Source organism: Macadamia integrifolia, chromosome 5 (assembly GCF_013358625.1).
Source record: "Macadamia integrifolia cultivar HAES 741 chromosome 5, SCU_Mint_v3, whole genome shotgun sequence".
NCBI lineage: Eukaryota > Viridiplantae > Streptophyta > Magnoliopsida > Proteales > Proteaceae > Macadamia > Macadamia integrifolia.
The window spans coordinates 27696868-27711826 of record NC_056561.1 but is presented as its reverse complement, the minus strand read 5'-3'; the positions used below and the strand labels follow the sequence as shown (position 1 = coordinate 27711826).

The 14959-nt window shown below is 43.9% G+C and overlaps 1 protein-coding gene across 1 annotated transcript in view; it reads left to right on the top strand.

The window, feature by feature from the left end:
* Positions 1 to 10938: 10938 nt before the first annotated feature.
* Positions 10939 to 14959, top strand: part of LOC122079028 (SNAP25 homologous protein SNAP33-like) — a 4907-nt gene continuing 886 nt past the window's right edge. Inside the window, exons 1-5 of the mRNA XM_042645246.1 lie at positions 10939 to 11254; positions 12068 to 12670; positions 14033 to 14126; positions 14212 to 14342; positions 14474 to 14571. Of these exons, the coding sequence (XP_042501180.1) occupies positions 12173 to 12670; positions 14033 to 14126; positions 14212 to 14342; positions 14474 to 14571 (821 nt within the window). The 5' untranslated portion in view covers positions 10939 to 11254; positions 12068 to 12172. The remainder of the gene's footprint in view (positions 11255 to 12067; positions 12671 to 14032; positions 14127 to 14211; positions 14343 to 14473; positions 14572 to 14959) is intronic.

Below are 14959 nucleotides of genomic sequence, written 5' to 3'. Positions count from 1 at the left end.
AAAGTACCCTATGCAGCAACAATAATCAATCTGATATACGCGATGATGTGCACGTGTTTAGATATATGCTTTGCAGTTGGCATGGTTAGTCGTTACCAGAGTAATCCAGGACCACATCATTGGTAGGCAGTGAAAAATATTTTTCAAAACCTTCATGGGACTACTGATCTCACCCTCACCTACAGTAGTTTAGATTTGAGATTGAGAGGCTATAGTGATGCTGATTTGACTAGTGATAGAGATGAGAGCAAATCTACTTCAGGATATAAATTTGTCCTAGGAAGTGGGGTTGTAATTTGGAATAGCAAGAAGCAGACCCAGATCACCCTATCCACGATGGAGTCTGAGTACATCACGTGCTCGACAGCTGTTCAGGAGGCCATTTGGCTGAGGAGGTTCCTATAGTACCTTAGCATCATCGCTCATTCAGGAGATGGTTTGCTTGTACATTATGATAGTACTATTGCTTTGGCATTCGCTAAGGACCACAAGTTCCATGGGAAAGCTAAGCACATAGACATAAGATATCATTACATTCGAGAAATGATTGCGTTAGGGGAAATTGTCTTTAAGCATATCTCGGGACATTTTTCTTACTAATGTTAGGAATCTGAGACTTAGATGTGGATGATTTTTATTTTGAGTTATGACATTTCTTTAGACATTATTATTATCACTATTTAATTTATTTATGAGACATATAAATTCTTTATGGTGATTTACATGTGTACACATTTTATTTTTTAAATAAGTCACCAGGCTCGAATCGACCTAATCATACGAGTGATTCACCTTGGTGCTTGGAAACATCGAGCAAGATGAGTCAAATTCACCTCAACGCTTAAAGATAGCAAGTGAGATGAACATATAGCTTTTTAACTAAGTGATGCTTTAGTTAGAGCTAAGATGAGACATTTTTTCTATGGTCAAACACAGAGATCCCACGTCTCTGTGTCCTATTTATAGTCGAGTGTGAGAATTTAAGCAGGCGACATAGGGCGTCTGGGCTGATTGACTCAGGTTAAACGCTTGAAAGTGCACAAAATCCAGACTCGTACAGTGTTCTTTTTATTTTATGAGTGACATGCCCACTATAGTGGGAGTTACACCATAGCATACATTTCATAATATATGTGCTTTGTTACGACCGTTTGTGAGAGTGATTGAATGGATCTCTTCTTCGTCACTATGTGAGATACTTGGATCGAACTAAGTTAATCCTATGGATACCCTCTACCTGAGACCATATCATGATGAGGATGCCCAATGACACTACTTTGACGTGCTCCTTAGGATAATAGATGATGCGGTCTAACGGGACACGATTGGGAAAGCGGTTGGGAATAGTCAGTTGATATGTGGACTTAGGGAAAAGTATTCAAAATTGCACCCCTTTTTGTGGCTCATTGCTTTGGCGACTTGTCGTATTTGTATTTCCACGTATTCATGAGCACATTGCATGTTTAGGGGTCAGCACTACTCATCGTGAGGGATCGAGAGTGTTGAATCTAGTGTAATTTAATTGTTTTGGGTATCCCAGATTATTTGTGAGTGATGTGCTTTATTGGTTAAATGAAAGCTTGATATAGCACTCCAACATTCGTACTATCTCATTAGGTCGCACGCTCTATTTCTTATATGATGAGACACATATGGTAGAGAGACTTATAGAATAGACAATTGAGTATGTCCGCCCTACGTGGATAAGTGGAAGATGTTACCTGGTTCTTTCGTGGGCTGCCCACTTGGGGTAATCATACACCCACTAGGACTAGGAATCCTAACTGGTCAATTTTCTATAAAAAAAAAAAGGGTTTTTGACCACAAAGCAAATTAAGATTTTGACCTAATCTCAAGAGCTTTCTCTCTCCCTGTTCTTTCAGTCTCTCCCAATTGAGAGTGTGTCTCCAAGGATCTCCATCGCAATCTTTGGCTTTGGAGGGTATAGAATATTGCCTAGCGAGATTGCCACAATCTTTCATTCATCATTGCTCGTGCAGATCGACGCATGGTGCAACCTGATCCATACTGCTGTGAGGAAAGCTATATCGAGGTAATCCCCGATCCTTCAATTTGCTTTCCCAATTTACATGACATAATAAGATCAAAATTATAATTACACAATGATTTTTTTAATTTGTTCTCTCTCTCTCCTCAAGTTCAATTTTTTTAGAATTTTTCTTTTCTTTTCTTGACTTCCAAACATAGCCTAATTTAGGAGCCAATAGAAGAAAAGAAAATAAAAGAATAGAAATAAAATGATTTGGAAAGAAAAAAAATTTGCTTGTTTGGGTACCAATAGAAGAAAAGAAAAGAGAAGTTTTTCTATTTTCTTCTGTTTTAAGTAAGATTTTTGTTTTTAGCTCAACAAAACTTCCCCATTCCCAATGTGAATTTTGAAATTCTAAAAAAGAGTTTCTCTTGGCTCAAGACATACCAAACATAATGAGAATTTCTTAAACTAAGAAAACAATACAATTTTTGTATTTTTTTTTTCTTCTCTTATCTTTTTCTTGGGGAGGGGGGCTACCAAACACGACCTTAAGGATTTATTTAACTAAGAAAATAAAGAAAAGAATAAAATAAGGTAAAGTATTAACTTCCCCAATATTTTTGATCATAGTTCACTAGACCAAGGAAAAATGATGTGGTCATTTCTACTGTTCGGTAGAAAAGTCATAATTTAAATTAATTATATATCAAATTTTAGAATTTACCTTAATCAAATATATATATATATATATTTTTGTATTTTAGGGAAAAAGTTCTTTGAATCATAGGATAAAATGGAATCTCCCATAATCTTCCACGCTAGCATCTTATTATCATAAAGGGTTGAAAAAATATCTTAGTCGTTTAAACCTATCACTGCACCTCAACGTTTCTCTTTCGCCTTCTCCACCCCCGTAGCCACTAGCCCTTATCGCCTTCAACCCTGTCCATTGGTCAGAATGGCTCCATTGAGATGGAGGATCCAATCCACCAGCTCACTTGGTCGACAAGGAAAGGATGATGATAGCATAGCCAATGTAGTCTAGAAGCTTGTCTCCATCTTGGAATATTTGCAACTTCGCTAGAGAACCCTTTGTCTTTCTCCCCGGAACAATGGTTTCCAATTTGTTCAAATTAATTAGTATCTTCACATCGTAAAAAAAATTGATTTCATCAACAACTCAATTGTTGCTCATCATCGCTCATTCTTACAAAGAAGATCTAATATCATATCTGTTGCTTAATCTGGGCAAGTATTCTTAATTCTTATAGGAGAAAAAAATGCTACCTAGTTGCATGAACCCTGCCCAGGCACAAGAGGGTGCAAAATTATACATGTGCCCCCATGGCCCTTGCATTCCAAAGCCCCCTTTCGCCCATTGGTTGAGCCGTTAGTTCAAAGAAAGTTAGTGGTGTGCCCAACCCTCTTCCTTGCTTAAACCAAATCTTATATACATACATGCATACCCAGCCATTGTTGTGTATTCTTTTGATGTCAAAATAAACTATCTAAATAGGTCATATAGAGGCTCCTAAAATTTTTGAGAGGGTTTCTCTTGTTGTTGGTGTAGGAAAGAATCTATATTCAAAACCAAGCGATGTTCAAAAAATCTGATCATCCATATGGAGCCCACATTTTCAAATTAAATAAAAAAGGTCTAAAGAACAGTCCTAGTCGCATAACCCCAGCACCTAGACATAAAGGTGGCGAATTCACGCTCCCATCCCTATGAAACCCAAAAAAATACACGTTGTCTTTATGCTTATGTACACGAATTCAGATCCTCTCTAGTTGCCAGGACGCCCAATACTGCATTCGATGATTGGGAGGACCCAAGCACACACCCCAACACTTGGGTGCGCAACCCCAGATCCTCCCCACCATCAGATGCACATTGGGTATCCCAGCTGCGGGAGAGTATCTGAGTCCCGTGTGCACTTTTCATTGGCCCCACTGGCCTAGAGGCATGCAACCGAGATCAAACAAAAAGGAAACTACGGATTGGAATCCTTTTCAACCTCTCACATATAGCATGGGACTGCATGGCGACTGTTGGATTGCATGTATGTGAGAGGTTAGAGAGAAAAGTGTTGGAGAATCTAAATCGGGAAACTACACACTTACTATCTGATGAGGCAAAATATGTCCCATTCCTCAGCATAGCTGAAGCATGTATGCAAACCTGAACAGAAGCTTGACCCGCCACCTTGACCCTCCATTAGGCCGTGCTGCCACCTTGGCCCTCCATTAGGCTGTGCTGCCACCTCGGCCCTCCATCAGGCTGTGCTACCACATCGGCCCTCCATCAAGCCGTGCTTCCACCTCGGCCCTCCAACAGACCGTGTTGCCACCTCGACCCTCCATCAGGCCATGCTGCCACCTTTGCCCTCCATCAGTCTGTGTTGCCACCTGGGCCCTCCATCAGGCCGTGTTGCCACCTGGGCCCTCCATCAGGCCATGCTACCACCTCAGTATCTCATCAGGCTGTGCCGCCACCTCGGCCCTCCATCAGGCCGTGCTACTAGTAATGCACCCGGAAACGTGCACACACCCACTCCTACATTCAAGGGACGTGATCTCTGATCATGGGGGCAGGACTCTATCCACTACACGTCATCAAAGGCGTCCACCCCTTTTACGACTTGCACCTCCGAGATCAATGGAGAATATTCCCAGAATATGCCCTGGAACCCAAAATATTCCCAGAATCACAGTGCCACTCCCATCAAGGACTCTACGCCTAAACTGGACTCTTCACAAACGTCCCTCCTTCTCTCTCCATCAGCAGCCTATAAATACCAAGGTAAGCCTCCATCAGGGGGGATGGATCACTCACTTCCCTTACTGGAAAAGCTCTCTTGAGCACTTGTTGTAGAAAGATCTGACTTAGGCATCGAAGAGTCCCCCGTCGGGTCAGCTCGACTCTCCCTGGTCATCTCTTCTGTGCAGGTCGGCCAAAGCAAAAGGAACTGCAGGAAAGATCGTTTGGTCAATTTTTGCCGTATCAGATTCACACCGTCTGTGGGAATTGTTACAAAAAGTCATCTTAGACCAATGCAATTAAGGAGTGATAAGGTCGTTTCTTTAACAACAACGTAAGCAAGATCCACTTGCGAAGTACCACTTGGACGTCCCCATTCACCACCAATGGCAGAGCAGGAAAACGTCCCAGCAGAGACCCCTCCACGAGGACCCCAGCAAACCAAGCCTGATGCGCAAGTTGCCCAGGGAGAGGGGGATCAGCACGAGCAAAACCCTCAGCTATATCGCCATGTCCCGTCAACCCGACTAACTCACCCGAACATGGAAGAGCAGATGCAGAGCTTGCAGTTGTAGGTATTAGCTACAAACACATTGGTGCGGGATTTCATACCCCAGTTCGACCCCGGCACTTCCAGTGCCACGGACTAGTTCAGCTCACCCGCCTAGGCCTATTCAGGGCAAACATCTCAGCGATGAATCTCCTGACAATAGTGTCACCCCTCAATCAACAGCAAGAAGGGGGTTGGCCAGAACTTCATGCACTGTTCATTCGGTACCACCCCGCTCTCATACTGAGGGCTGCAGGCAAGGTCCCATCCCTGCCCCAAACGGGAGAGCTCGTCATTCCGTGCATCACCGGAGCCCAGAGACACATGATACTCATAGATCCCCACCCCGGGTAGGAAGACGCCAACTATCGCCTCAAAGACTCAGTAGAGGCGCGTGTCCGCACAGAGAAGATCATGAAAACTACCAGAGGCTAGCTCAGCAAGATCGACCCCACCCAGGTCAGGGCTCACCCATCAGGTTAACTAGAGGTGCACCACGGCAAGGTCAAGATAGGCTTGGTAGTCACCAAGACCGAGGAAGAAGCCCTAGGAGAGGTGAAGGGGCACGTCGATCCCCAGATCGCCAAGCTGAGGAGAGAAGAGACGACCTGGAGATCTGCATCTAGCGCTTCACTGAGCGAGTAGAAGGAATGTAGAGGCAAGGGCACCCGGCCGACATAACTGTAACTCTAGCCCATAATGCACTATCTGACAAAATGATAGACACTGAGTTGCCCTCAAATTTCGTGATACCCATCTTCAATGGATATAATGGCACCATAGATCCCTATGATCATCTGCTGTACTACAGCTTGGCCATGGCGATTTATGGTAGGTCAGACGCCATTCTCTGTCGAGCTTTTACAGCCTCATTAAAAGGAGTTACGCTGGTGTGGATGTCGAACTTGCGACGACGGTCCATCCACAGCTATGAAGAGCTGACAAGAGTGTTCCTCACACGTTTCCAAGCAAGTATGAAGCAGAAGCAAACTACGCAAAACATGATGAATATGAGGCAGGGAGCGAGGGAGACTATAAGGGAGTTCCTTGCCCGATTCACCAAGGTGACACTGGAGGTAAAAAGCTTACCGGAAGGAGTGGCGTATAGCACGTTGTGCAATGAGGTAATACACCCTGATCTGGTCCAGTCTCTAGCCCTCGACTTACCAAAAATGATGCCCGAACTGTTGAGACGGTGCAATCAATATGCCAACATGGAGGAAGTTCTGGCCTCCCGAGGAATAGCTAACAGGGGTAATCAGGCAGAGAAGGAGAAGAAAAGGACTCTAAGACCTAGGGATGACTCGCGAGCCGAAGAAAAACAGAACAGATCGGCCTCTTGAAACAACTGAACCTAAGTGATATGAACTTGATCGTTCCAAAACAAACCTGCTCTTAGAGATCCAAAATCAGAAGTACTTTCGCTGGCCCAGGCCAATGACAGCTAAACTAGAGGAGAGGAACCCCTACTGGTAATGCCGATACCACCGAGACCATGGGCATGACACTGAGGACTGCAAGTCTCTGAAAAGGAAAATTGATGAGCTCATCAAGGCTGGATACCTTAGCCAGTATTTGAAGCAGAAATATGGTGGGAACTGGCCCGAGCCAAGAAGAGACGATGCCAGGCCGAGCCGAGATAGGACCAAGCCATCCAAGGACCCAGCCACGGACCGAGCTGACACTTACGATAACCAACCTGTGGGTTCAACCATACTAACAATCATGGGCGAACCCACGACAGAATTAGTCAGAAAAGCCAAAGCACATACACGGTTCGTATGCATTATGGAACAACCTGTCAAAGCCCTCAAAATGGATCCACCCATTACGTTCTCTGACAAAGATCTGGAAGAGTTGAACTGGCCGCACAATGACGCTGTCGTGGTTCAATTAGTGGTGGCCAACCACCTTTTCCACAGGGTCCTAGTGGACATAGGAGCCTCCATTGACCTCATGTCATTCGAAGCCTTCATAAAACTAGGGCTTGACACTCGGGCCTTAAAATCGGCCCCAGGACCCTTGTATAGATTTTCAGGCATGCCAGTAGAGCTAGAAGGAGTTGTTGACTTGCCTGCAACCATCGGACAGGGAGCTCAGATAGCCACTATCATGGTCTCTTTCATGGTCGCCAAGATCACCTCACCTTATAATGTCATCCTTGGTTGACCTGGTCTCAATGGCCTTGGGGCCATTGTGTCCACCAAGCACATGAAGGTCAAATTCTCCACCAACAATGGAGTTGAGGAATGCAAGTCCAGCCAGAAGGAATCTCGGGAATGCTATGCCGACTTCATAAAATCTGTCAAGAAACCGTGTTCGGGCCTAACATGTATGGTAGAAATTGTTGATTTCCGAGATGAAAGCCTCCTGACCTGAGCCGAGCCAGTAGAACAGCTGCTTACTGTCCCAATCACTGAGGCTAGTAGACACTTTTATCAGTAAACAGTTTTATCAGTAGATTGCATTGAAATCCCATCGATTGGGTGTTAGTCTTATAGATTTTATATTGTCAGCACCTTAGCTTCCATCTCAGTTATTCAATTTTATTCACGAAGTGGATTAGATTCTATTTCGAAGCAATGTATTTGAACCAAGTGCATACCACACATCAATATACTATGAAGCTTCTCCCAAATATCTGGATCTTCTAAGGAAACAAAGACCTTAACAACTAACGCATAAAGACAAGGTACAACTCGGTAGCATCTAAGACTGAGCTACAACTCGGCATCATCTAAGACCGAGGTATAAGCTCGACAGCATCTATGATTGTGCTCAAGCTCGGCACTATCAAGACCAGACACTAGTTTGGCAACTGAAGCCCGAGCCCCTGGCTCGGCACCTTAAGCCCTTACTCACTAAGGCGCGTAAGCCCAAGCCCCGGCTCGGCACATCAAGCCCTTACGCTTTAAGGCATGCAAGCTCGAGCCCCCGGCTCGGCACCTTAAGCCCTTACGCACTAAGGCACGTAAGCCCGAGCCCCAGCTTGGCACATCAAGCCCTTACGCATTAAGGCATGCAAGCCCGAGCCCCGGCTCGGCACCTTAAGCCCTTACGCATCAAGGCATGCAAGCCAGAGCACGGTTTAACACCTCAAGCCCTTACGTATCAAGGCATGAAAGACCAAGCACAACTCGGCAACTTCAAGACCTTAACATAAGGCACCTCAAAAGACCGACCCCAAGCTCGGCACCCTCTAAGACCGAGCCCAAGCTCGCATTCTCAGAACGAGTCCCAGCTCAGAACCTCAAGCCCTTACGCACTAAGGCATGCAAGCCCATGCCTCGGCTCGGCACTACAAAAGACCTTAACACAAGGCACATCAAAAGACCGAGCCCAAGCTCTGCACTGCCAAGACCAAACCCAGGTTTGGCACCTCAAAAGACCGAGCCCAAGCTCGGCATTCCCTAAGATCGAGCCCCAGCTTGTCACAACCAAGACCAAACCTAGGTTTGGCACCTCAAAAGACTAAGCCCAAGCTCGGCACCCTCTAAGACCGAGCCCAAGCTCGGCATTCTCTAAGATCGAGCCCCAGCTCGGCACCACTATGGCTAGGCCTAGGATTAGCACCTCAAGAGCTCATAAACTAGATATGGAAGATCAATTCTGAACTCAGCTAGGGAATGGGACCACACTCAGACAACGGTACTTGTCCTTATTCTTCCAACAAGTTACTCATTTCGAGCCGTGCTTGAAAACAAGAAAATAAAGAAAGAAGCATAAGAATGCTGAGAGATGAAGACATCAAAATAAATTTTGCATTCACCAAAAAAGGGGAAAAAGCCCTCAAAGTACATCACTCCCGAATGAGACATCTACATAAATATATATATATATATACAAGGCTAATCTCGGGGGGCTAATCCATGGGCCTAGCTCTTCACCTAGGTATCCTTCGAGTCGGGTCATCTCTTCACCAATGTCGATCGAGTCATCGAACTGCACCGAAGTAGTAGGGGTGGGAACGCACTACTCATAGTCCTTCAAATTGTAGCCTGTCATCTTACTCAGGATGAATCGGATGGCATCGTCCAAGCCGACCTGAAACGAAGTAATGTTATTGTCAACCAACCACTTCTGACAGGCCTAGGGGTTCAACCACCTCGTTGGCCTCCAGCTAGGCCAGGTGTTGCCTTTCCAGCTCTCCAACCCTAGCTGCGAGCTCTTCCTCCTTGCAAGCACCCTAAGTCTTGAATAACTCATCCTAGAGAGCATCATTCTCCTTCATCAAGTTGCTGTTGACATTGAGCTGCTTAGCAACCTCCTGTTCCGACTCTCCAGTTATCAACTCGACATCATTGGCACAGACATCCTCAATTCGGGCCATTTTCTTCTCAACCTTCAATTGGCCTGTGATCTTGTGCGGCTCCCCATGAAGGCACTTTGCCTCCTCCACCTTTGAACAAGCGACAGCCAAGTCCTTGAATCGGTGAGCAGCTTCGACTGAGAAAGTGAAGCAGCGCATTACGCACCGAATATATAGCGCACGCCGCACGAAAGTCAAGATCGAATTAAATGCTCTAGCAAATCGATCCGAACTGCTAGAGCGGGGGGCTGGTGATGAGGAAAAATATGTCCCCTTCCTCAGCTCAGTTGAAGCATGTATGCAAACCTGAACAGAAGATTGACCGCTATGCTGCCACCTTGGCCCTCCATCAGGCCGTGCTGCCACCTTGGCCCTCCATCAGGCCGTGCTGCCACCTAGCCCTCCATCAGTCCGTGCTGCCACCTCGGCCCTCCATCAGTTCGTGCTGCCACCTCAGCCCTTCATCAGTCCATGCTGCCACCTCGGCCCTCCATCAGTTCGTGCTGCCACCTCGGCCCTCCATCAGGCCGTACTACCACATCGGCCCTCTATCAGGCTGTACTACCACATCGGCCCTCCATCAGGCCGTGCTGCCACCTCAGCCCTCCATCAGGCCGTGCTGCCACCTCAGCATCTCATCAGGCCGTGCTGTCACCTCGGCCCTCATCAGGCCGTGCTACCAGTCACCTAAACTCGACCAACACGTCACCTCGGCTCGGCACAACCAAGTAATGCACCCGGAAACGTGCACACATCCACTCCTACATTCAACGCGTGTGATCCCTGATCATGGGGCCACGACTCTATCCACTACACGTCATCAGAGGCATCCACCCCTTTCACGACTTGCACCTCCGAGATCAATGGAGAATATTCCCAGAATATGCTCTGGAACCCAGAATATTCCCAAAATCACAGTGCCACTCCCCTCAAGGACTCTACGCCTAACCTAGACTCTCCACAAACGTCCCTCATTCTCTCTCCATCAGCAGCCTATAAATGCTAAGGTAAGCCTCCATCAGGGGGATGGATCACTCACTTCCCTTATTGGAAAAGCTCTCTTGAGCATTTGTTGTGGAAAGATCTGGCTTAGGCATCGGAGAATCCCCGTCGGGTTAGCCCGGTTCTCCCTTGTCATCTCTTTTGTGCAGGTCAATCAAAGCAACAGGAACTGCCAGGAACTGTAGGGAAGATCGGCCGATCAAATTTTGCCGCATCACTATCATTAACCAAAAAACCAAAAAATGAATGGCTTAGATCTCATAAATTGACTCCTGACAACAACGCCATTATAACATAAGAAAATGAAAGGTAAACGGTCTAATTTTTGTCTGACTCGAGAGCTATAGGCTCTGCCTGCCTGTCTATTTTTCCGCGGCGCTCGCAATCTGTCTGATTTGTTCTAACACAGAGACAGAGGGTCAGAGAGAGAGAGAGGGAATGTTTTTTCTTAATCCAGTCTTTCATCCTTCCTTTCTCTTTCTTACCGGTTTCCAACCCCAACGACGAGAGATTTTTGCGCGTCTGCTCATCGATTTCTTAACCGTCTCTGGCTCCCGCTATTTCACCTCTCCCTATCTTCTCTGCTTTCTCCATGTTCTTGGTTCTTCCAAGGAGCGTGCTCCTATCTTTGAATCTTAGGTACTCTCCTTCTCTCTCTTTCGGTCGGTGTAGGCTTTGATTTCTAACATTTTAATGTGTTATATTTTGTGTACTGTGTAATCTGTAATTTTTGTACCTTGTTCGTATGGCTCCGTCATTCATTTGAGTTATTTCTATTTCTTTCTTTGTTCTGCATTTTAAAATTATCCAAGGTAGAAACAACTTTGTTTGTTTGATTTGGTTTTCAACCTATTCCCCACACCACACCCCCCCCCCCCCAAAAAAAAAAAAAAAAAAAAAACCCGGTCCCCTCTTTCGTTATTGAACTTTTTTAGGTACCTTTGTTAATTTCTTCTTGGATTTTAGACTATTATTCTTGTATGTTGGGTTCTATGGATTTGGTATATGTCCTGCTTACAATACTTCTTTATTTGGTTTTATGGATTATGGTTGCTTGTAGGATCCCCACCTCCCAAAATCCCCCTTTTGCTTTTGTTTTACGTTCCTTCCGGGGAAAATGGGAAACATCTTATTTGATTGAATCTTTTCTTGGGATTCTCTCCTGTGTTTCCGTTTTTTATTCTGGGTTCATCTTTGGGCTAGTTTCTGCAAATGTTGGAACCTTTCTTGCTGGGGGAAAGGAATAGCAGTTTCTTTCAGAATCTGATGAACCTATTATGAATATGCACTTCAGTTTATATATATTCCTCTCTAACATCTCCTAGTGTATTGATCTTATTTTGTTTCCAGGTTTCTTTCAGAATCTCATGCACCTATTATAAATATGCACTTTAGTTTGTATCATATTCATCTCTATCACCTCCTAATGTATTGATTTTTTTCTGTTTCCAGGTTTACATTCTGAATCTCTCTATATATATATTCCATCTCTTGGGCTCTGCAGTTTTTCTTCACTGACTCTTCCGCCGATATCTGTAGCCTTTGTATTCTCCAAAAATGTTTGGTTTTATGAAATCACCGTTGTCTAAGATTAGTAAGCAAAACTCTGTGGACCCTGGATTTTCTTCATCTTCCAGTACTAACCCGTTTGATTCAGATACTGAATCTGACTCCAACAGGCTTAAACCTGCAAGAAGAACTTCTTCTGAACCTATACTCATTACTCCCAACCAAAAAGCCAACCTTTTTGCTGAAGATGAGGGAAGAGGAGTCTCTTCTTCTTCATCTTCGCATTCTGTTGCTTCAGCACAAAGAAACAAGTACAAGAATGACTTCCGTGATTCAGGAGGATTGGAGAACCAGTCAGTGCAAGAACTGGAAAACTATGCCGTGTACAAGGCTGAGGATACAACGAATACTGTCAATAGCTGCCTGAAGATTGCTGAGAAAATCAGAGAGGATGCTACTAATACTCTGATTACCTTGCATAAGCAGGGTGAGCAAATCACAAGGACCCACATGGTTGCTGCAGATACTGATCAAGATCTCAGTCGGGTATGTAGCCCAACCTCCACAACACAAGACGCCCCCCCCCCCCCCCAAAAAAATAAATAAATAAAAAGGAAAACCCAGTTGGTTGGGGGGAGGAGTGTGTTAAGAAAATCTAATTTTAGCTGGACAAGTAGATGAACCTGTGAAAGAAAAAGGGAATAAATCTGAAGATGATTGCATTTTTGAGAATAATTTTAAATCAACATGTTGTTGTGGTTAATATCTTTCCATTATTGGTGTTAGCATGCTTTTATCAAGAAAAACATGAGTTATTTCGGAAATTATCCATTTGTTAAATCTCTTTGTTTGATAGAGAGATTCAGAACTTTCTGATCCACACTGTTTCTAATCCGCAAGTGGTAGGAGATTCAGTAAGTCTTCTGACCATTTTTACAAAATCTTTATGGTCTCCCCCTCCCCTCGCTGTTTCATTTTAGCTTCTCATCCCAAATAGTTTTTACTTTAGTGCATTTGAAAACTAGAATTCAGGTTGTAATTGTAGAGTTGTAGTCACCTAAATTCTGTCCTCAGGGTTTCTTATTAGAGAAATAAATTGGGTGAACAGGTTTAAAATTTATTTACATCATCTGGTGTATATCTTCATCAAACCTTTTTTTTTTCCACTTATAATACTCAATCTTGTTTATCCTTTGCTAAATAATGCAATGTTGGGAACTGAAAATATACTTCTCATCCCTAATAGGTGCAAAAGTCCAACTGTTGGCATCAGACCCTTTTCGATAATATCCAACATGATCAAATGAGAGCAACCATAATAATATCTCATAATTCTGTGAAACGTTTGGTTATCTTGGTTGGGCTTTTGTGGATAGCTGTCATCTAGTAGAAGATTACTCATGAGGCCACAAGATTCATTTTATTGAGGGTTTGCACTGCACGTCTATCAAAAATTTTACTTCAACAGCTTTCACTTTTAGACATAAATCTGTCAAAACATCTCACATGAACCAGCTGGAGTTTAGCTTGACTTTCCTAGTACAGACAGATTCCCCATCTAGGTTGCTAGCTAATATTGAAAGGGTTTTGACTCATCATTGTACATATCTGACCTAAATGATCACTTTGATCCACCACTGATCCTGGTAGACATCTTGAATCTTCGATCTACTGCAATCCTATTTCCCTTTTTTTTTTTTTTTTCTAAAAGCAGAGTGAAGAGTTCTCAGAAAATTTATGATTGTTGAAATTTTAGAATAAAAGTGCTGCTTACAGGAGGCATCCATTTGTATAAATTTGCCTCTTGCATTGATACTATCCATATCGAGAGCATTTATTCTCTCAAACTTGCATTGGAGCTAATTGTGCATTCAGATAGAGTGAACATTCAGCTGGTGTTGATTTCAGGGGGAGAAACTTCTTGGAAGTCTTGGTGGCATGTTCTCGAAGACTTGGAAGCCAAAGAAGACCCATGCAATTAAGGGGCCAATGATCTCAACAGGTAAAGACCACCCAAGTTTGATGCGTGAGCTGCTTTGTTTATGCCATCAGTGCTTTCCTGCTTGATTTATCCTGTTGTTTTGCAGATGACGCACTCAAAAGGAAGAGTAGTCACATGGAGCAGAGGGAGAAGCTGGGGTTGGCACCTGTACCCAAGGGACAGTCAAACCCCCAACAGACTCTTTCTGAACCCACAAACGGATTACAGAAAGTTGAGGTTTGTATTGTGTTTTATAACTTTGAATTGAGTAATTCCATCAAAAAATAAAAATATATAAATAAATAAAAACTTTGGATTGGGTAAAACCATTCCTGAGGTAATATTTTTTGTTGATCTGTTGAAAATAGGTGGAGAAGGCAAAGCAAGATGATAGCCTTTCAGACTTGAGCAATATTTTGGGTGACCTCAAGGTTATGGCCGTTGACATGGGGTCTGAGATTGAAAGGTCAGTAGTATTTCCAATGGAAATGATCTCTTACATTTTGTTGTTTCTGTTAGGAAATTGTTTTACATCCCTCGCTGCTGTATAAGAAAATGGGTGGACATTAATCAGGAAATTACATAGCATGTCTTTAGGGATGGAACAGATTATTGTCCTTTTACTTGGAAAGCTGACAATTGAATTTGTATGGAGATTATGATTAATCATATTTACTTTCTGCCTATGTTTTAAGTGGATCTTGTTTTGCAATTTTTGTGAGCATGTGCAGTATCAGTTTCTAAGCCCCTGATCTCTCAACCGTAGGAGATGATCTATTGGGCTTTATGATACCCCATAATCTACATTAGTTTTAATCCTGACTGTTTATGGAAACAATTTTTTTTTTTTTGGG